The sequence below is a fragment of the Zootoca vivipara genome, chromosome 6, assembly GCF_965207765.1.
Source record: "Zootoca vivipara chromosome 6, rZooViv2.hap1.1, whole genome shotgun sequence".
In the NCBI taxonomy this organism is placed as follows: Eukaryota; Metazoa; Chordata; class Lepidosauria; order Squamata; family Lacertidae; genus Zootoca; species Zootoca vivipara.
This window is the reverse complement of record NC_142589.1, coordinates 20,314,672-20,337,320: the sequence shown is the minus strand read 5'-3', so window position 1 is coordinate 20,337,320 and position 22,649 is coordinate 20,314,672. Positions and strand designations below refer to the sequence as shown.

General features: G+C 46.2%; 1 protein-coding gene across 2 annotated transcripts in view; it reads right to left on the bottom strand.

Moving 5' to 3' along the window:
* LOC118087121 (tumor necrosis factor receptor superfamily member 1B) overlaps window positions 1-22,649 on the bottom strand; it is a 37,003-nt gene extending 14,354 nt beyond the window's left edge. For both annotated transcript variants that reach the window (XM_035119473.3, XM_035119472.3), the window contains exons 1-4: window positions 22,496-22,649; window positions 5,880-5,985; window positions 1,889-2,017; window positions 1,040-1,189 (exon numbers count right to left, since the gene is read on the bottom strand). In XM_035119473.3, coding sequence (XP_034975364.3) covers window positions 1,040-1,189; window positions 1,889-2,017; window positions 5,880-5,985; window positions 22,496-22,564 — 454 coding nt within the window. In that variant the 5' untranslated portion in view covers window positions 22,565-22,649. The remainder of the gene's footprint in view (window positions 1-1,039; window positions 1,190-1,888; window positions 2,018-5,879; window positions 5,986-22,495) is intronic.

The following is a 22,649-nucleotide window of genomic DNA, read 5'->3' as shown; positions in this document are numbered from 1 at the left end:
AATAAAATACAATAATGGATTAAACATTAAAAGCCTCCCTAAACAGGGCTGCCTTCAGATGTCTTCTACAAGTCTGGTAGTTGTTTTTCTCTTTGACATTTGATGGGAGGGCGTTCCACAGGGCGGGTGCCACTACCGAGAAGGCCCTCTGCCTAGTTCCCTGCAACTTGGCTTCTCGCAACGAGGGAACCGCCAGAAGGCCCTCAGTGCTGGACCTCAGTGTCCGGGCAAAATGATGGGGGTGGAGATGCTCCTTCAGGTATACTGGACAGAGGCCATTTAGGGCTTTAAAGGTCAGCACCAACACTTTGAACTATGCTCGGAAACGTACTGGGAGCCAAAGTAGATCTTTCAAGACCGGTGTTATGTGGTCTCGGCGGCCGCTCCCAGTCACCACTCTAGCTGCCGCATTCTGGATTAGTTGTAGTTTCCGAGTCACCTTCAAAGGTAGCCCCACGTAGAGCGCATTGCAGTAGTCCAAGTGGGAGATAACCAGAGCATGCACCACTCTGGCGAGACAGTCTGCAGGCAGGTAGGGTCTCAGCCTGCATACCAGATGGAGCTGATAGACAGCTGCCCTGGACACAGAATTGACCTGCGCCTCCATGGACAGCTGTGAGTCCAGAATGCCTCTCCATCCAGGTTAGAGTGTTGGACTGCAACCTGGGAGAACAGGGTTCAAATCCACGCCCAGCCATGAAGCTTGCTGGGTGGACGTGGCCCCAGTGTCTTAGCTTAACCTACCTCACAGGGCTGTTGTGATGACAAATTGGAGAACCACATACACTAATAACACTAATAGGGAATCATTCCAGCCAGGCAAAAGCCCTTGAGGAGGGTGCAGAGCAGGGCCGGTGAGGGACGTGGCCTAAGGAGGGTCTTGAAGGTCATTTTGAGAGGCCTAGGGGGCGGCACTGTGCCCGTTGGCCTGAGGTTCCCCACCTGCTGCTTTGAGACACCAGAAGACCCTTGTTTTTGTGTCTCTGCCATCACCATTTGTCCCCTAGGGAGAGAGAAAGAAAAGACCGCTCAGATTTACCTGGTGTTGCGACTCCGTAGCCTTTTTGGCATTGCTGGTATAACTTGCACCATCTGCAGGTGTCTGAGAGGGGCAGTTGGCAGAAGTGATGAGGAGGACACTGGCATTCTCTGTCGTGCGTCCGAGTGCACTCCGTTGTTTGAACCAATCCTAATTTCAGGGGGGAAATATAAGACATCAGGGGGCTGTAGAATGACCAAGTCCTTGCTGTAAGAAGCCAATACTCAAATGCCTGGAGATTGAGGAGGAGGTGGTGGTGGGTGAGGGGGACCATCCTCTTGTAGGGATTACAGGATTTGACTTAATTTGGCGGGAGTCAGGAAATGGCGTTTTAGGGGCTCTGTGGAGGCCCTCGTATCTTTCCCTAGCTCAGTGATGGAGCCTCTGTTTTGCATGCGGAAGGTCACAGGTTCAATCCACAGCCTCTCCAGTTTGGGCTGGGAATATCCCCTGCCTGAAACCCTTAGCTGCTGATGCCACCACTCAGTATAGAGATTTCTAAGCTAGAAGGACCATTCGTCTGACTCTTAATAAGGTAGCTTCCTATTCTCCTAGCCAGAGAAATGGATTTTATGGCATGAAGAATGACAGGACTTCAAGAAGGAAGTTACAGGATGTGTGCCAATCGGAAATCAAGCAGTATGTCTGCTCTAAAACTTGTGCGGGCATTGAAAGCAGGTTTGCGTCTAACTGCCCCAATACCATCACGGGTGCAAATCACCGCAAATGCATGATAAAAATGGTGTTTGAAAGGGGGCCCATAAGCATAAGGGACTTGTGTTGCACCATCACCTTCCACCTCCAGGGCCCTCAGATTCAGGCTAGCAAGCTCCAGTGAGCTCAACATACCTGTTTTGCATGATGGCGAACAGCTGAAACAGAGTCCAGCTGCGCTCCAGACATCTGTAAATGTCCCCTCATCACATGCTCCGCACTTCGTGTCAGCGTTCTCAGTGCACTTTTCAAGCACGCGGGAACCTGCAATGCAAACAAGGAAAATATATTTGTCAGAGGGAGAGGCTAGCGATGGAAATGGTTTTGTGGAAAGTCATTTCTGCATTTGGGCCCATCAGTGCCGCATGGGTATTGGTCTTCTGCAATCCACTGTAAGAAGAATTAAAAAGGGGGCCTCCAAACATCACTTGGCATAGTCCTTTGTTAAGATTCTCCTACAACATTCCAGTAAAGCCCTCCTGTACCTTTGATTGGAAGATACTTTCTTGAGGCTGAGTTCTGTTTGCTCAAAGGCATTTCTAAATTTTTATAGGAATAGTCAGTTCCTATTACATGGCCACCTCATGAGAAGAGAAGACTCCCTGGAAAAGACCCTGATGTTGGGAAAGATTGAGGGCACAAGGAGAAGGGGACGACAGAGGATGAGATGGTTGGACAGTGTTCTCGAAGCTACGAACATAAGTTTGACCAAACTGCGGGAGGCAGTGGGAGGCAGGAGTGCCTGGCGTGCTATGGTCCATGGGGTCACGAAGAGTCGGACACGACTAAACGACTAAACAACAACAACAATTACATGGGAGGGGGGTTGGTAATTAATTTCATTTTCACAACCCAAACAATAATTCAGTTTTGAATTTTGAATTTTTATGCGTGCAGTTTTGCAATGTCACAGTTGCACTTTTTAGAACAACAGTTCTGGAAACTAATAAATTGACCTCACTGCCCCACTCCCCAGCAGAAAACAGGCATACTTTTATTGAGATGCAATTGAGGACCAGTTCAGCAATGCCATGTGAATGAACATCAAACAAGGAGGAAGCTTCTAACAAAAGGTACATCCTCCTGAAAAGTCCTATAGGTGCTTTGCCAGGCTATACTGGGCTAGCAATGAAATTGCATTCCAAGTCTGAAAAATCACCATGGACCAAGTCTTTAAATGTTGGAGGCTAACACAGAAGGTATGGAGATGCAGCGACGTGCTCTGCAGTAGAGTATCAGCTTTGCATGCAGAAGGTCTCAAATTCAATTTGTGGCACTTCCAGTTATAAGGACCTCTGCTTGGTCATTCTGTTTGGTTATGCCAAAGGTCAGGTCCTAGCAGATTAGAGGGAAATGGTTAGATATTTATTAGAAGTTGCTCATATAACAATCTGCTGTAACTGAAAATAGATAAAGACTCTTGACTATAGTGGGCACTGTAGCTGACTAAGTTCTACTCAGAGTACAGCCACAGAAATTAATGCAATTGAATTTGCCATGCCCAGTAATTTCAATGCACCTACTCTGAGCAGAATTAACACTGAATGCAACCCTGAGTAATTAAAACTCAGGAAATACAACAGACTCGACAAGGGTGCATTCTAAACAATATATACCAGATATAGATGTGCAATACTGCTGGAAATGCACTTTTAGTAGTCTTATAATTTTCTCTTTCTCCGTTACTTTTATTGGCTTATTTTGCTGCTATTATATTTTGATGGTTAGGATAAGAGGGCTAGAGGCACTTTTAATGTTTATGCAGCATTGTTTTAACACAGCGAAAGCCACTTTGCAAGCTTTTCTTAAAATAAAATAAAAACTACTAAGAAGGCTGAATAAATTCAGTTTTAAACGAATGTACCCCCCAGGGTACAGTCAAGTCAGTTGATTCAGGATTCACTTGAAAACATTACATCAGTGGATTGGAATTAGAAGCCGTGCTTCCCAGAATCCAAAAAGACTGCACAACAGACTGTGAAAAACAACGCCGTTGTTTTTTGAGCTCTGTATCAGGGCCGGCTCCACCACTAGGGAGAGTGAGACATTGGCCTTGGGCAGCTGATGCTAGGGGCTGCGGCACCCTTACTTCTAAGACAGCCTGCCCTGTAGCCCCTAAAATAATCTGTTGCATTGTCGAGAAGGGCACTGTCACCAGCACTGAAGCAAATTTTAGCTGCTCTTTGGTTGAATTCCCTCTATGGAATCGATTAGGAGGGTGGGTCTTTCCTGGGCTGCAAGGTTTTCTTGGGCTGCCTCTGCTATATGTAGCAACCTGCAGGACTGACTGAAAACTACGCTTTCCTGATGGGAATTGTAGTCCAGAATTTACAGAGATCCACTGGGATGAATGAGGCTGGCACAGACAGTAACATGGATCAATGCTGCAGCTCAGAATAATGTAGAAATTGGAGTTCTTGGTGCAATCAGGAAATCAAATGAAAAGGTCCCAAGAATTTGGGCCAGGAAGGAGATTATTTAAGAATTCTTCAAACTGTTTTATGCTTAAGATAATGAGACAAATTCCAGTTGAAATGATTTTCAAATCCAGGACAAGGCCCTGTTTTGTTTATTCTTCATCAGCTATAGTTTCATGGTCAAAAGTGTACCAATTGTGTTTGCCTTTGACCATGAAACTACAGCTGATGAAGAATAAATGAAACAGGGCCTTGTCCTGGATTTGAAATTCATTTCAACTGGAATTTGTCTCATTACCTTAAGCATAAAACAGTTTGAAGAATTCTTAAATAATCTCCTTCCTGGCCCGAGTTCTTGCAGCTCATAATAAGCTAAGCTTCCTACGTTCTGTAGATCAATATGCATTTAATAGAAGCCTTTAGCGATCGGCGGAGCATATTTTTTCAGTATGCGATGGCTCGCAGACTTTGCCATAAATGCATTTATAAAAATCATACTTCCTTTTGTTTTTGTTTTTTTGTTTGTCTGGGTTAAGGGAACATTCATATGGCAAAAGCTCACTGTAAACAGGAGGCTTTGCCCTTTAACTTCTCTTTCGAGTTCTCCTTTGAGAGCTTTCTGGAAGACACACATCTGGTCACTGACTCCCCTGCAACACAGGAAACCCAGCTAACTTGCTTGACATTTGCTACTTTGCGAAGCTCGCTCTCTTCCCCTGCGCGCTGGTTTCCTGCTTGTTCAGCCAAATTTTGGCAACTGGGGGCGGGGAGGGCAAAGACTTGCTTCTGCCGTAGAGTGCACATGCCCCAGAGTTTTGAAAAACTGGGGTGGCAGGGGAGAGAAGAACTGAATGGAAGAGCTCGCCTGGTGTTAGGGACTGGGCAGAGGAGGAGGAATGGTGGAGATTGCCTCACCAGCCGGACGCTTCCAGACAGTTCAGAATTAAAACGGGTTTGAGGGAGGTCACAGCTCGGAGGAAGATGAGGGGGGAAAGTTGGGAAATAATGGGAGAGGAGAAGGAGGAGGAGGCAGAGCCGGAGCAGCAGCTGGCTGACACATTATCACTAGAAAGCCTTCCAAACCCACCATCTCCCAGAACCCGGCGAGCCTTAAAAGTAGGAGAGCAAAGAACTTGGAGGCAGATGGCCCTAAGCGGTAACTGTAAAGGGATGTGTGTGTGCTGTTGACGAATGAGGAAGTGGAAGAAAAGGGGTGTGTGTGGAGATTTACTCAGGACAACACCGCTATTCGAAGAGGCTGAATTCTCAAGCCTCTCTCTGTAAATATTGAATAAAAAGCAGGTGATAAGGACTCTTCCTTGTCTTATGTGTTTCTGGCAACCTGCCGTAGGGGTTGGTTCTTCTGACACCTGACACCTGGGCTTTCTTCATATTGGGAGATCAACAACTGCTGGAGCCAGAGGCAATGATGGGCAGACAAAACTTACTGCACCTTTGCCTGCCTCCCGCTCCTCTTCCTCCCTCCTGCAAAGGCAACACTGAGACGGAGGAGGGGGACTGGGCCACTTCCTGGACTGGCTGTAAGAAAGAACAGCAGTTGGGCTCAGAGGAGATTGAGACTGAGCTTGATGGGACCCCATTTGCCCTAGTGGACCAACTCTATCAACACACCCTTTTTCCAATTCAGATGCCCATGAGCTGGATGAATGCATCAGCTCAACGTTTAGGACTGACTGCGGACACATTACCTGGAGGGCACAAGCTGCAACATTTCTGGATGGCTTCGTCATATCGCTCCGTGTTTGGATTGTGGCACTGGTTCTGATTCTGGGGGGTGTACGGCAGTGAGGACACCTGCAGAGATCAAGAGAGAAAATAGGTCTTGAGTGGAGAGAAAGCTTGAGTTTGCCCATCACTACGCTGCGCTGTGGGTTAAACCACAGAACCTAGGACTTGCCGATCAGAAGGTCGGCAGTTTGAATCCCTGCAACGGGGTGAGCTCCCGTTGCTTGGTCCCAGCTCCTGCCAACCTAGCAGTTCGAAAGCACCTCAAAGTGCAAGTAGATAAATAGGCACCACTACAGCGGGAAGGTAAACTGCGTTTCCGTGTGCTGCTCTGGTTCGCCATAAGCGGCTTTGTCATGCTGGCCACATGACCTGGAAGCTGTATGCTGGTTCCCTCGGCCAATAATGCGAGATGAGCGCCGCAACCCCAGAGTCGGTCACGGCTGGACCTAATGGTCAGGGGTCCCTTTCCCTTTACGCTGAGCTCTTCAGGAAAGGGTGAGACACTGATTAAAGGCAAAGGAACAAGGGATAGCAAATCCAGTCTAGTTCACTCTTGGGCAGAACCAATGTGTGATCTGAGCAGACCAAGGTATAATGAGTATTTCAGCCACGGTGATGTCATGGTGAATCTTGAAGTGCAGGAGTTCACCATGACAGCGTCCAGAGCCCAGGCAATTGGTTCCAACAACCTCTAAGCCAGAGTTTCTCAAACCTGGGTTTCTAGCTGTTTAGGGACTACAACTCCTATCATCCCCAGTTAGCAGGACCAGTGGTCAGCAATGATGGGAATTGTAGTCCGAACACAACCCAAGTTTGGGAAGCCCTGCTCTAAGCTGAAACCCAGGGGCTTTGATTGGAAGGAAAGTTGGCGTTCTCTCCAGATGACATTATACACAGGATTTCTGTGGACAAACGCCGGCTCCCTTAGCCTGAAAACGAGATGAGCGCCACAACCCCATAGTCGCCTTTGACTGGACTTAACCATCCAGGGGTCCTTTACCTTTACCTTTACCTATCTCCAGGTAGCATTGGGAGAGAGAGACCCCTGCCTGAAATTCTAGTGTAGACACTGCCAGTCAGTGTAGACAATACTGAGGGTAAATGAGCCACTGTTCTGACTTGGTACAAGCCAGCTTCCTGTATATCTATCTGTGCCAATTGCTACCCTAATATACATGTGCAAACATAATCTGAAGGGAGATAATAAGAGAAATCAGAAGTAGGAACAAAAGGTGGAACAGGCCAAAATCGAGGGCAGTCTTCCTCCATGCTTTACTGTAAAGCCCACAGTGACTTGACTAAGTTTGTTCTTTGGGAGCCAAGATAAACATCTGCTTCTCAGTCTCACTGAAAGGGAAGTGTCATTTTAGTACACAGGGAAAATGTTTCAATTACTCCTCTGACAGGCGTTTAACAGCATTCAGAACTAAGAACTCTCTCTAAGTGGGCTATTGGCCAAAAAAAAAAAAAAAGCTAGCAACAATCCAGTTACAGTACTTATTTTCATTTTTTAAAAAAATGTGTTTAAGTTGGCACTTTGAGGAACAAGGAGCAATACAGTCCTGGGTGTTAGCCACCTAAAAAAAAAAAAAAACCAGGAAAGAATGATTATGTGTCTGGTTTGGGCTGTTGCTGAGTTTAGTTTAAGCTTGAAACCAGGAATAGTTTGGAGCAGAGGGGCTTGCTCTTGGTTCAAGTAACTTATAAAGAATTGCAGGCTGAGCTGAGACAGTGCTGGTCACGTGAAACACTGCAATGCGTTTAGGAAAGTTTTAATGCCAGAGGGAACTTGAAAAAAGAGGACAGACTTGAATTCCATTTGAGAAGAAGAATGGAAGCTGCAATAGATCAGCCTAAGAACCTAAGAGCCTGCAGGATCAGGCCAATGGCCCATCTAGTCCAGCATCCTGTTCTCAAAGTGGCCAACCAGATGTCCGTGGGTAACCCTCAAGCAGAACCCAAGCAGAAGAGCACCTGCCACTCCTGTGGTTTCCAGGAACTGGTGTTCAAAAGCATTTCTGCCTCCAGCTGAGAAGGCAGAGCATAGCCATCATGGCCAGTGGCCATCAATAGGCCTTCTCCTCCATCAATGTGTCTGAGCCTCCTTTAAGGCCACTCACGTTGGTGTCTATCACTGCCTCCTGTTCTGGAATTTCACTATGCTCTGTGTGAAGTACTTTACTGTATACTGTCTTAAACCTCCCACCATTCAGTTTCATGGCAGAGGTCTGAGGAACTTGAGCAAATGGAGCAATAGGCTAAGAGCCCACAGAGCGATTTTGTATGATGGTCCTACCACCTGGCTGCTTTCTAGGGGCAAAGGTGGTCTAAACCACTGAGCCTCTTGGGCTTGCCGATCAGAAGGTCGGCAGTTCGAATCCCCACGTGTGATGGGGTGAGCTCCCCTTGCTTTGTCCCAGATCCTCCCAACCTAGCAGTTCGAAAGCACACCAGTGCAAGTAGATAAATAGGTACTGCTGCGGCAAGAAGGTAAATGGCGTTTCCATGTGCCCCAGTTTCTGTCACAGTGTTCCGTTGCACCAGAAGCGGTTTAGTCATGCTGCTCACATGACCTGGAAAACTGTCTGTGGACAAACGCCGGCTCCCTAGGCCTTAAAGCAAGATGAGCATTGCAACCCCATAGTCTGGACTTAACCATCCAAGGGTCCTTTACCTTTTTTACCTTGGGGCAATGTCGCCTACTGATGTTCAAGGTGGTTGGCATATTAACATCTAAGGGGGTAATTTCACAGCAGGGAAGTGGAAGAGGTGTCATGGTTTGATCCTGGGGAAGAGAAGACTGAGAAGCCATCTTCAAATAGTTGAACAGCTGCCGACTGGAGCAAGCTAGCTTTCTGCTGCTCCATCAGGTAGGACCCTAACCTATGGATTCAGATTATAAGAAAAGAGACTTGGAACTGAACATTAGGAAGAACCTCTTTATGGTAAGAGCTGTTCCAACAGTGCCATGGAATACCTTGGAAGGTGGTGGACTCTCCTTCCTTGGAGGTTTTTAAGCAGAGATTGGATGGCCCCTTGTCAGTGATTCTTGAGGTGTGATTCCTGCATTACAGGGGGTTGGATTTAATGACCCTTGAGTTACCTCTACAATGCTGCAATTCTAAATGTATAGTGCAGAGGGGTCCCTTAACTGGATACAGCCTTTAAAAATGATTCCACATTAAAAAAAATAGTTCCAACAGAGATGCAAAGTGGGATGGAGATACCCACTTTCAAAGCCCTGTTGAAATTGATGGCGATGATATTAATTGATGATGACGATGATGAAAATTCACATTTCCTAACTGCATGGCTCAGCAGCTTCAATAAGCGTCACTCAGGAAAACGCAGCAAGCAATAGAAAAACCACAAGGCTTGCAACTGTGAACAGACATTATTTCAGACATCGGAAACAGGGCAGCTTGGTGCGAGGGTGGGGTCAGGTAGCAAGGAAAGAGGTTTGCAGCCGCCTGAACTATTTTTAGGCCAATCTGTTTGTGGTTTGCACAGAGCACACAAGATCAAGGTCCTCTGCAAAATTAAAACTCAAATTAAAAGTCAACCTCATTCAGCAGTGTAGCTTCTAATCTAGAAATCTTCCATTCAAGAACAAAGAGAAAGATAAAGCAGACCGCATTAAATAAATGCATTTGAGTGATGTGGCTGAGGTTATCCAGAAAGTACTTATCTTCTGCATGCTAGATAAAACAGGGCCAAAAGGAAGATCACTGACACTACATAGAATCATGTCACAAGAATTAGCAGAAAGTTGGGCTTGACCCATCGTTGAGCTACTGGCCCATTTGTGGTAGACCGTCTCACAAGCGGTGGTTGGAATTCGTGCCAAGGTTACTAGTCTAATTGGAATAGCTCTGTTCCACATTCCTTTTCTTACTAAGTCAAGGTGCACACTGAGGATTACTCAATGCCTATTGATTATCCCTTCGTTATTAGGAGAGCCCTTACCATGCTTCCTAGCCTTGGGCTGCTTGGCAAGAACAAGCCATTGTTTACCAGATTTGATGAAACATTAAACTACAGCTGCCCTGTGCAGAAAGGGAGGATCACTGCATTCAAAGGGAAAGGGGAGAATTGGAGTCCTTGAGATGCACTGATGTAGCAGCAAGCCATGGTTTGGCATTATTGTCAGGATCAGCCCAGTACCTGAAACTGAATCTCTTCATCATGCCCATAAAGGTATCTCCTAGTATGAGTCAAATGTCAACTCAAGGGAAAGTCACTTGTGGAGTGTGAAAGGTGGCAAGAAGCAAACTTTTTGAGTTTATGCTCCATGGTCTCTCCCGCCTTCAGGTGTGCCCAAAATCTACTTGCCAAGGGCACAAGGGATTATAGAGAAGCAATGAGGGACAGTCTTGGAGTGTAATGTTCTGCTGCCAATCAGAAGCCGCGCTTTGGTTTTCAAACATTTGGAAAGTAGAATGGACTTCTGGAATGGATTCCGTTCGACTTCCAATGTACGACTGTACGTAGTTGAATACTGCCCCAGTAAGAAATTTGGATGAAAACCCTGGTGAATTTTCACAATGACTTTTTTTTTAAAAAAAGAAGAAAAGAAACGAAATTGCAAACTGATGTGGAAATGTGGAGAATTCAGCTGAAGACTGGAAAAAGTGATGAGCAGAGAGAACCAAAACTGACAGATTTGCTCATTCACACACGTGAGACCAGCGCGCCCTGCACTCGTCAGTTGTGGTAGACCTCAAGGTCACAGAGGAAGGCGGACGTTGAGCTAGTCCCCCCCTCTTCAGGTGAGAAGGTAACTCCAGAGGGGGAGAAGTGGTGATGGGGTGACTAACTCTGCCCACCCAGAATGCATAATGGTAACAGCTAAGAGGGGGGTAATATGCTTAGATGGAGACAGGAAACAACAGAAAGAACAGCCCTACCGGCTGCATGACAAAACCACCGTGATGAAGCCACCCACTTTCTGACATCAGAACCTGCGGCTGTGGGGGGGGGGAGGAGAAGAACAGAATATCTGAGGTCGCTGCACAAAGCAGCAAAATTTTGCACATATGAAAAAGGGGGACGAAGTTCCTCTCCTTGCTCCATCTGAAAATGTCCATTGAGCGATATTAAGAAAGAAACACCAACCAGGTCACATTTCGCTCACAGAGAAGGGCAAGGAAGAATCCCAGGAAACGCAGAGTACATGATTCATTGTGAGACCACACTCTTGTGCAAGAACGCCGCTGTTGCACCAAAAGGGGGGCTTTTGGGTGCCCATCCTACACATGACCCAAATTTCACTTGTGTGGGGAAAGCCCATTCCAAAGGTCTGCTCTGGTGTGGTGGTTAACCTCAGGCCTGGGGAAAGAACGCCCCACCCCCACCCAGGAATCCCTATACAGCCCTTGGGACTCTCCCCAGGCCAAACAACAGCCCTGATCGGCACCCTCTTGTAATGCTGTGTTGAGGCCAATGGTGAGCCTGAGAAAGCATTGGGCCATTTCTCTTCCCCCCTGGAGAAATTCATCTAACTAGTCACTGCCACCCTCCCAAACCACCTGCACGTAGGCTGGAGAATTTTGGAGGTCCACTTAGGAAACATCAGCACAAGTGGGCATTTGTGTGTGTCTGGTTCCCCCCCCCATTTCTGGTGGGCTCTGCAATGAGATAAGCAGGCACCCAACCGGTGACTATCATAAATGGAGAGCAGCTCTTTGGGGTTTCAGCTAAGCCCGTTACCGTTATCGGACAAAGTTCCTGGAAGATGGCAATTGCGAGAACATTGGCCTCTCAGAAAAAAATTTAAATGTTCTTCCTTTGAGGTACGACAGGCACCCCCAAAACTGCGGCCCTCCAGATGTTTTGGCCTACAAATCCCATGATCCCTAGCTAACAGGACCAGTGGTCAAGGATGATGGGAATTGCAGTCCAAAACATCTGGAGGGCCGAAGTTTGGGGATGCCTGAGGTACGGTATTTAAGCAGAGGTTCGATGGCCAACTGCCCACTATTTGCCAGCTGTGATTCCTGTCCCTTCCACCTCTACAATTCGAAGTTGTAAACTACACCCCTGCCCAGACAGCTGCTGCATCAAAACTTATGAGGTGTAGGTGGCCTCACTCCCAGGATCACCCTATAAACTCTATACCCTTTTAAATGTGTTTAGCAGAGTGGGGTTATTGGTTTGTTCTCATGTTTATTATATATTTTGTGTTTTTTATCTTGTATTTTTATGTTGTGAACTGCCCTGAGTTCTACGGATGAAGGGTGGTACAGTGGTACGTCGGTTTAAGTAGACAATTGGTTCCAGAAGTCTGTACTTAACCTGAAGCGTACTTAACCCATAGCTGCCAAGTCTCCTGTTTTCCCCGGGAAATCCCCGTTTTTCCAGCTGTTCCTAGCTGAAAAAACTGATTTTTTTTTTGTTTCCCCCCGGTTTATTCTGGCGCGGCGGCCATTTTGGAACTGGGCGGAGCATGCTCAGAAGCAACTTTTGATGCTGCTCTGCCCAGTTCCAAAATGGCTGCAGTGCGACTTCTGGCGCGGTGGCCATTTTGGAACTGGGCAAAGCAGCATCAAAAGTCACTTCTGAGCATGCTCCGCCCAGTTCAAAAATGGCGGCAGCGCTACTTCCAGTCTGCTATTTCCAGCCCAGTCCCTTATTTCTCTGACAGCAACTTGGCAGGTATGACTTAACCTGAAGTGAACTTTCCCATTGAAAGTAATGGAAAGTGGATTAATCCATTCCAGACAGGTCCGCGGAGTACTTAAACTGAAAATACTCAAACCGAAGCGTACTTAAACCGAGGTATGACTGTATGCAGGTTTAATAAATACAGTGGTACCTCTGGATACATACCTGATCCATTCCAGGGTGCCCTTCGCACCCCGAAAAGTACGTATACAGTGGCGCTTCTGCACATGCGCAAAGCGCGCAAAACGCTTCTGTGTATGTGCGTGCAGCAGAACCCGGAAGTAAACACTTCCAGGTCCGCTGAGTACTTAACCCGAAAGTACTCAACCTGAGGTATGACTGTAATAATTATCAGCAGCAGCACTGAGTTGACACAGCAGCCCTCTGCCTGAGACCCTGAGGAGCATCTGCCAGGAAGCACTGCCAGTTCTGGGCTGGGTGGGCTGCTCGTCTGACTCAGTATAAATCAGCCCTTTCTCCAGAAACATGAGGGCTAGAATCTTACTTCACGTTTAAAAGACCGTAGCTCGGTGATAGAGCAACTGCTCTACATGCGGAAAGCCCCGGGTTCAATCCCCAAAGGCATCTCTAAGTAGGGGTGGGAGAAGCTCCTGTTTGAATCCCGAGGATAACAGCTGCCAGTCAGTGTAGACAACACTGAGCTACATGGACCAATGGGCACACAGCAGTTTCCAGTATTATCTTTACTGACTTTCTAAAAAACATCAAATGCTGTTTTCTCCTTGGCTTGATCAGATGCCTGTTTGATACCTGGCACAGCTGTCTGTGGCTTTCTTCATTCTGGGGCGATGACTCACCGCAAGGCGCTGTTATTTCCTAACTGTTACGTTAGCCCTTTCCAAAACACAGCGATACAGTTAACGTGAGAGTCACACTTCGGAGATGGATTTGAGTCACACTTCCTGTAATTTCGCCTATTTGCAATGCACACACACACCCCTGTGCAAACCATGAGTGTGGGTGTTAAGGAGGTAGCAAGCTTTGCTACAGGAAGACTGCAGCTCAGCATGGAAAAAAATACTGCACAACTATTTGCACTGATATCCTCACCTTGCCTCCAAGGAGCTCAAGGCAGCATACATGCATGCTTCCTTCCATTTTTTCGGCCTTACAACAACCCTGCGAGGTAGATCTGAGCTGAAAGGCAGTGAGTAGCTCAATGCTAATTTGGATTGGGGTCTCCCCGGTCCTAATCTAAAGCTCTAACTAGCTCACAAAGGTGTGTACTACCAAAGAAAGCAAATTGTATAACACTAGGGGCTACCGCTCCTGGTTATGTTGTTGTCCCCCCAACGCTGCTTTATTCGAACCTCTATCATTGTTTAAAAATACAATTTTAATATTCTCTTTTGCTCCCTCCCTTCGTGCAGATCCAGGATTGCAATGAGGTACTACAAATCCTCCAGTGCGGGCTGTGTGACAACAGCCTTGTGTTTTTATGTATATAGGAAGAAAAGGGGAACCATTCAACTAATGAAGGGGTATTGCAGTGGGAAGACTTTGGCAGCTGAAGGTCCCCCACACATGGCGGCACAGAGAGCAGAGGTGTGCTCTTAAAAAGTGCACTGCAAAGGAATGCATATGCTAAGCTGGTTATAGCTCAGTGGTTAGAGCAGATGCACTGCATACAGAAGCTCCCAGGTTCAATCCTACCACCTCTAGGTAGGAAGCATCCACAATTCTAGGGTCCCAGTCTGGACCAGGCTTCTGCCCTTGCTCTGTCAATTTGCATTGAGAAGCAAAAACAAACAAATAATAAAGCTCTGTGCTTCAGGGCACAGATTTTTGGGCACTCCCAAATGGCCTACTTATGGAACGTTCCTCCTGACATGTTTGCAGGGAAGCAAGGTGATGTTGCTTCAAAGCAAGCATTTCACCGTCACTTTCCTTCCTGCAAAAGTCTGTCCATTTGGGGTAGCATCTTTAATGGCGCAGCCTGAATTTGCCGCCAAGTGATGGAATCATTCACAGACTGGATTAGCCCTCCTTGCAGTTAATGTCAGCCCCCCCCCCCCGGTCCCCTTGCATAGCCTCAGTGAGGCAGTTGCCGCAGGTAGCAAGCTGAAGACAGCTGAGGGCTTCTGCTCCTCTCTGGCCTCCTTTTCTTCTCCTCCACTGCCTTCAGTGGACTCTTCCCTGGGCTGCCTCCAGTTGCCTCGGGCAGCAAGGGAGCAGAAGGTGGCTGGTGGGGAAGGTTTGGAGGCAGCAGAGGTGCCAGAAGTACCATTTCTGGTTTGGCCTCAAACAGCAAAACGTACTAGGAAATGAAATAGGAAGGGAGCTTGGGGTAACGTTCTCATTGTTTCGAAAAGCTGAGATTATCCTCTGGCCAGATATTGTTCTTTTCCAACTCCTTCCAAGTATCTGCTTCGCTCAGATAAGATTTGGGCAGGGAGGCAGCAGTTAATTAAACATTTTGTTCAGGAATTGGCGCAGGATTGCCAGTTGTTCCTATGGGAATGTTGAGCAGGCAGTTTCCCTTGTAAGCTCTAGGAAGCTCTAGGGGGAAATCGTTGCTGAGATGGGGGTGCGGGGTGTGTGTGGGTGGAGACGAGGCGTACCATAGAATCAAAGAGCTGGAAGGGACCCATCGAGTCCAATCCCCTGCAATGCAGGAATCGCAGCTAAAGAACCCATTAGAACAGACAGGCGCATGTTTGAGAAGCTGCCTTAGCCATACAGGGCAACCAAAATGTTCAAAGGGATTGAGTGACTCCCAGATGAGGAAAGGTAGAATCGCCAACCTTCTGATCAGCAAGCCCTAGACTCTGTGGTTTAACCCACAGCGCCACCTGGGTCCCTCATCCTCAACTTAACCGTGATTTAATCCCAGCATTATTATTCTTGCCTCTGCCTCTTTACAGTACTTCCCTTTTTTTTTTAGTTTGGAGATCTTGAGATGAGCAGCAACCAGCAGAGAGAGAATTAATTGTGAAGAAGCAAGGTCAGCCTTGGCACCCTCATTAGGAAGAAGTGTGCATGCACACGAAAGCTCATACCAATGACAAACTTAGTTGGTCTCCTTTTTTTGTGTGTGACAAACTTGGTCTCTAAGGTGCTACTGGAATGAATTTTTTTTGTTTTTGTTTCAATGAATAAGAGACATAGCTCAGCATCCAAGGTGACCTGTTGGCCAAAAACAATACCCATCTCCATTGCAACCTGCTTCCCGAACTTGTGTACATAGTCGCACCCCCACCGCAAATGCCAATATGTTCCTCGTACCTTATAACCCTGTTCATCTAATGATCTCTCGCGGGTGGAAGGACATGCCTCGCGGGTGGAAAAGTCATGCCGCCAGTGGTGAAATGGACCCCTTTGCTTTGCTTCAGCTTAGGGGCCATTTGTGATTGATGTGATGAAACAATCTCATAGTTGGCACATTCCCACTAAATATGTGTTTATTTGGCAACATGCATGAACATCTGGTACGTTCGGTAGAAATCTGAACCTTGTATTCCACTAAGTAATATATTTTACACCATCCGTTCTTTTTAAGCCTCCTATGATTATTAATTTATTGTCTTGTGATGTTATTCTTCCTGTTTTTATGGCTTATAAAGTGAACCTACAGAATCAGCAGCTTGACACAATCATCTCTTTGGAACTTTCTTCTCTATAAAGGTTGCTTACTTTTACGGAAAGGGCTGGTGCTGTGATGTTCCTATTGAACCCATCTGATCTCTTATATGTGCGTATTGTATATGAAAACATACATATATGTATCTATTTTAATACTACTACCAATGTCCTGCCTTGTTAATAGCTGCCCTTTCTGGGTTACTTCTTCAAATCTGGGAATACCCTTCTTTTCTCAGTTAATAAAATCTGCAACAAAAGGGGGAGATCTTTCTGTTCAGTCTATCATAAAACGGATGCAAACCTTTACCTATATACATCCAGGGCTTTTCCCCCAGCTGGATCTCAGTTCCGGTACCTCTCAGGTGGACGCCATTGCCATTATAAGAGAATGAGGGAGGCGTTTGTGCTGAGTTCTGGCACCCCTTTTTCTAGAAAAATAACACTGTACTCTGTATACATGCTTCTAGCTACCATCCCAAACATACCAAACAATCCATCGTATACAGCCAGGCCCTACGTTACAGCCGCATCTGTTCCAACTCTACAGACAGAGACTCTCACCTAAGAGATTTACAGCAAACTTTTTTAGAACTAAAATATTCACCCGATGATGTTAAACAACAGATCAACAGAGCCAGACTGATACCCAGAGAGAACTTGCTGCAAGACAGACCCAAAAACGAAAATAACAGAACACCACTAGTAATCACATACAGCTCCCAAGTTAAAACAGTACAATGCATCATCAGAGATCTACAACCTCTCCTAGACAATGACAGTTCTCTTTCTCAAGCTCTGGGAGGAAGACCTTTCATTGCCTACAGACAGCCACCCAATCTTAAACAACTCCTCACCCACAATAATACCACCACCAGACTTAACATGGACACTGGTACCAGAGCCTGCAAGAAACCCAAATGCCAACTTTGCTGCCACATACACCCGGACAACACCATTACTGGCCCCAACAACATCCAACATACCATCTCAGGACTATTTAATTGCTCATCTTCTAACATTGTGTATGCCATCAAATGCCAACTGTGCCCTTCAGCTCTCTATATAGGCCAAACCCTATGACAAAGGATAAATGGACATAAATCTGACATCAGGAATCACAAGACAGAGAAACCAGTAGGAGAACACTTCAATCTCCCAGGACATTCTATACAAGATCTTCAAGTAGCTGTTTTATTACAGAAAATTTTCAGAAACAGACTGGAAAGAGAAGTTGCTGAATTGCAACTCATTACCAAGCTTAAAACCATGGAGAGACCTGGTCTGAATAAGGACATTGGATTCTAATCTCATTATACATGATAAAGCTTTCTTTAGCCATCTCACCCCTTGCTTTTTCCTGCAAGACCAATTGCAGTCGTTAACAGTCGTCAACAGGTTTACCACTCCTATCAGCCAATCACCCATTCCCACCATCCTTCTGAGTAATACCCGTCCCCACCCTCTGACTATACATAAGGCTCTGGTGACTTCTGTTTCAGTGTATCTGAAGAAGTGTGCATGCACACGAAAGCTCATACCTATAAAAAACTTAGTTGGTCTCTAAGGTGCTACTGGAAGGAATTTTTTTTATTTTCTGTTTCGACTACGTCAGACCAACACGGCTACCTACCTGTAACTGTATACATCTATACCTTTGCTGCTCATTGCTAAACTAAGTTGAAGGTAAACATATGGAACAGATAAGAAGTTCGGAATAAACTAACCAGTCAAGTATTTGGTCCCCGCCCCCAGCATATGAGTCTTCACTGTGTTTGAGTCATGCTTTCACTGTCTACCTCTGACCTGTGCCCTGCCGCCATCACCTGCCGTCAATCTAAGGAGTAAACAAGACCAAACTTTTCTTGTAATAATAATAATAATAATAATAATAATAATAATAATAATAATAATAATAATATATTTGTACCCCATCCATCTGACTGGGTTGCCCCAGCCACTCTGGGCAGCTTCTAGCATATATAAAAACATAGTAAAACATAAAACCTTAAAAAGCTTCCCTATACAGGGCTGCCTTCCGATGTCTCCTAAAAGATATATAATTACTCATCTCCTTGACATCTGATGGGAGGGCATAGAATCATAGAATCATAGAATCGTAGAGTTGGAAGAGACCACAAGAGCCATCCAGTCCAACCCCCTGCCAAGCAGGAAACACTATATGACATCCTTTTATATATTTGAACATGGCTATCATATCACCCCTTAACCTTCTCTTCTCCAGGCTAAACATACCCAGCTCCTTAAGCCGTTCCTCATAAGGCATCGTTTCCAGGCCTTTGACCATTTTGGTTGCCCTCTTCTGGACACGTTCCAGCTTGTCAGTATCCTTCTTGAACTGCGGTGCCCAGAACTGGACACAATACTCCAGGTGAGGTCTGACCAGAGCAGAATACAGTGGTACTATTACTTCCCTTGATCTAGATGCTATACTCCTATTGATGCAGCCCAGAATTGCATTGGCTTTTTTAGCTGCTGCATCACACTGCTGACTCATGTCAAGTTTGTGGTCTACCAAGACTCCTAGATCCTTTTCACATGTACTGCTCTCAAGCCAGGTGTCACCCATCCTGTATTTGTGCCTTTCATATTTTTTTTGCCCAAGTGTAGTACTTTACATTTCTCCTTGTTAAAATTCATCTTGTTTGCTTTGGCCCAGTTGTCTAATCTGTTAAGGTCATTTTGAAGTGTGATCCTGTCCTCTGGGGTATTAGCCACCCCTCCCAATTTGGTGTCGTCTCAGAATGCCCTCAAGCCCATCATCCAAGTCATTGATAAAGATGTTGAATAAGACTGGGCCCAAGACAGAACCCTGTGGCACCCCACTAGTCACTACTCTCCAGGATGAGGAGGAGCCATTGATGAGCACCCTTTGGGTTCGGTCAGTCAGCCAGTTACAAATACACTGAATGGTAGCATTCGAAAGGCCGCATTCCATAGGGTGGGTGCCATTACTGAGAAGACCCTAAACTCAGGTAAAAGTCCCCATTTCACTGAGTGATGCTGAACCTTAGAAATTAAAAGGAAGGAGCTGCAATTATGACCTAAAGTCAAAATAAGAAAGATAATAGAAAGATGCTGTTCCCAGATCAGCCCTGAGGGTGCCTCCAGCCTGTCAATATTTTGCAAGAAGGATTCAAGAGCGTACCGAGAAATTTTGGTTTGGGCAACTAAAGTTGATTCAAGTGCTCTGTTACCCTGACACAGCAAATCCACTGTTAAAAAAACAGGAACCAGACTTGTGCAGTTAGGAAATGCGTTGAAATGTGTGGGGTGGGTGGATGTATAAACATTATGCAAAGCAAATGAGGAGGAATGCTCCTTGTCCTGCAAGCTGCAAATTGAAACAAATGCTCAATAAAGACCAGACATAGTCTAAGGCTCGCATAAGCAAATTAGGATGAATGTTCAATAAACAACGAATGCTCAGTCAAGTGGAAGAGCCCTGGGACTTTCCAATAAAATCCAGGCCCTTTCATGCACTACTTGCAAACGGGGTGTAATTATGAAGACTTTGCCCTCAGCATTGCATGTGTTGCCTACGGTTGCTTGAAGAGGAAAAAGCAACTCAGTGCTGCTCACATGTAGAGGTTCTGTCGATGGTTGTGAAGCATCATTATTTAGAACTGCAAAATCCCAAGCAGATGTCTACAACAATTTTTTTTTCCAAATTGTGCAACAAAATGACAAGAGGAGTTCTAATGTAAATGCAAAGCAAAGAAAGAGAGAGGGCATTGGGACAAAAAAAAGAAACTGTAAATTCCCAAAACTTCCCATGTATACCAGGCAGGGTTAACTGATTGTGTTTTCTCCAGAAAAAAATGGGGTTGTGGTGAGCAGTAAATGTCAACTCGGTGCAAAGAAAAGAAACTTAAACTCACGAGTCCATCCCACCCAGACAAGTTATTGACATGCGTCAAAAGAGCTGCGTGACAGGTATAGGAAGGGCAGTTTTGTGTTGGGGATTTTTAAGAAAGTGCTTGAAGTTTTATTTTAAGGCGGCTTCTCTGGATCGGGCCGATGGCCCATCTAAGTCCAACATCCTGTCCACTGGATGTAGCAGTGGGTTCACTGTTAAGTACATAGGACTTAGTTGGCCACAGCCCCATGCAGACAAATTGTGTAATAGAAATAAATAAATTCAGGACACTTCCAGATTTGCTATTTCGCAAGAGAGATACAATCTCGCAGCAGTAAAACCAGGCAGCAGAAATTGATGTGAATTTGGGGCCCGCTTGCTCAACAAACCTGCTGCCTCTCCAATTTTTATTTTTTAGAAAATAATATTTTTTTTGCGTTAAAAACATGCCAGGAAAATGTGCTGGAAAGTGTGGCATAACAATTCCCCGACGATGTGATGTCATCTAACCAGCCCACAAACAAATCAGAAGAAACTCTCGGTAAACAGCCAACATCACCTAACCTTCCTGGGGGGAAAAAAACCTTTTCGCCAACAAACCAGGGTGAGTTCTGAGCAAAGTGACTGCCTTAGGCTGCAATCCCATGCGCTCAAGGGGACTTACCTCTGAGTAGGCACATAATAGGCTTGTGCTTGCTTGAAAATGGGATGAGACACATTCCTGGAGGACTGTTGACGGGTATCTGTTTGTTTTATTTACATCCCACCTTTCTTTCAATGAGCCCAAAGTGCTGAGCATCATTCTCCCTCCCTCCCACCTATCACCCATTTTATCCTCCTAACAACCCTGTGAAGTAGGCTAAGCTGAGACGGTCGCAACTGGTCCATGACATGGCCACAAAGAAGCTTGAACCTGGAATACTCTGGTCCTAGCCAGACATTCTGCACCAGGCAGTCTAATGTTTATCTGCACAAAACTCCCACTGGAAGAAGCTGAAACGTGGTCTGGATCCAACCATCCCTGGCCTGGTTTCCTCCAGATATTTTGGTCCTGGTTGCAACCTAAAGGCTGTTGCAGCCCAAAGCAGTGCATCTTTACAACAAAAGTGAAGTCCGAGAGTCTTTCAGACTCAGAGATGTCTGTACCGCAGGTGAACCTCGGACTATTTTTCTTAAAACTGCATAACTCTGCAGCAGCAGAGTTGTCTATCGTATGAATATGCTGAGCCCACCCACAAGGAATGCTCTTTTCCAATTTGTTGCCTCTGAAGAAGACTTTAAATTAAAATGTGCCTGTGGCGTTTTCTTCAAACACACTTGTTGCAACAGGCTTTCTTCCTGAGGATATCAGCTTTTTGGTCGACCAGATCTTTGCATTTCATGGCTGCGGCGCAGTCAGCATTGGATAGAAATATCCGGTCAGCTCAGGTAGATATTTCAGAACACATTGACTCGATAGAACACACAATGTCTGCACTTCAGAGTCGTGAAGCTATATGACTGCTTGTGTATTACAGTATATATTCTACTGTCCAAAGTCCAGTGGCATTTACAAAGGCTTAGTCTTCGCAAAGTTTCTAAACCTTTGCCTTACGCAGTGTTTATTTAGTACCTTGCCTGTATCGCCTCCTTTGTAATGCAAAGACTATACGAGCCGCTGAAAAGTTTTACAGCTAATCTGTATTTTCCATCAATCATTCCTCGCCCCACTGAATGTGGAGGGATTCAAATATATGCTTTTTTAGGGTGGGGAGGCAAGTAATCCTTCTGCCTCTGGGGATGGGACAGAGCTATATCCTGGGAGGGGGAGCAATATAGCAGCTTTCCTGCGAATGGAGATATATAGCCATAGGGACACACTGTTGCATGCACCTGTTGGACATCTGCCTGTCTCGTGGAGACATGGAATGCCCTCCAGAGAACTTTAGGTGCTGAATCGAATGTGGGGCTGTGAGCTTTAAGGACACGATAAGGCATCTGTTAAGGGGAGATTGACAGTGGATGGAGTATATCTATTTAATTAAAAACAATTCTTAACTGCTTAATGCTATTAAAAATAAACCCTGGGGAAATCCACAGTGAAAAGCAGGAATGGCTGGCACTGTCCGGCACGAGCCTGGCAGGGGGGGTGGACTTGAGGGGCTTTTCCTGGCTTGAGGTTCCTAAGGACACGGCGGGGGACTGGCTTGGGGGTGGGAGGGTGTCCGTGGACTGGGTTGTGGGCAGGAAGCTGGATAGGATAGTGGGGGTCGCGCTTTGTGCTTCTAAGGAAAGAAGGGGGTCTTGATGGGGGTTGGGTGGGAGCCTGCCTCTGTGATTCGGTTGAGGGCTGAATGGGACGGGGCAGATCTAAGGACACCGGGTGGGGGAACCTGGGGACGACGACTCTGTCCTGGGGGTGGGAGAGCCCACGGAAGGGGCTGCCTCTCTTACCTTCAGGAGCCCCACCAGCTGCAGCGCCCCATAGAGGAGGAGTCCCGCGGAGCGACAGCGCGCCGACATCTCGCTCCCTCGCAGCGGAAAGCGAAAGAAGCGGCAGCGGCTGCCTCGGGCGGCCCAAGTCGAGGCGAGATCCAAAGGGGCGGGG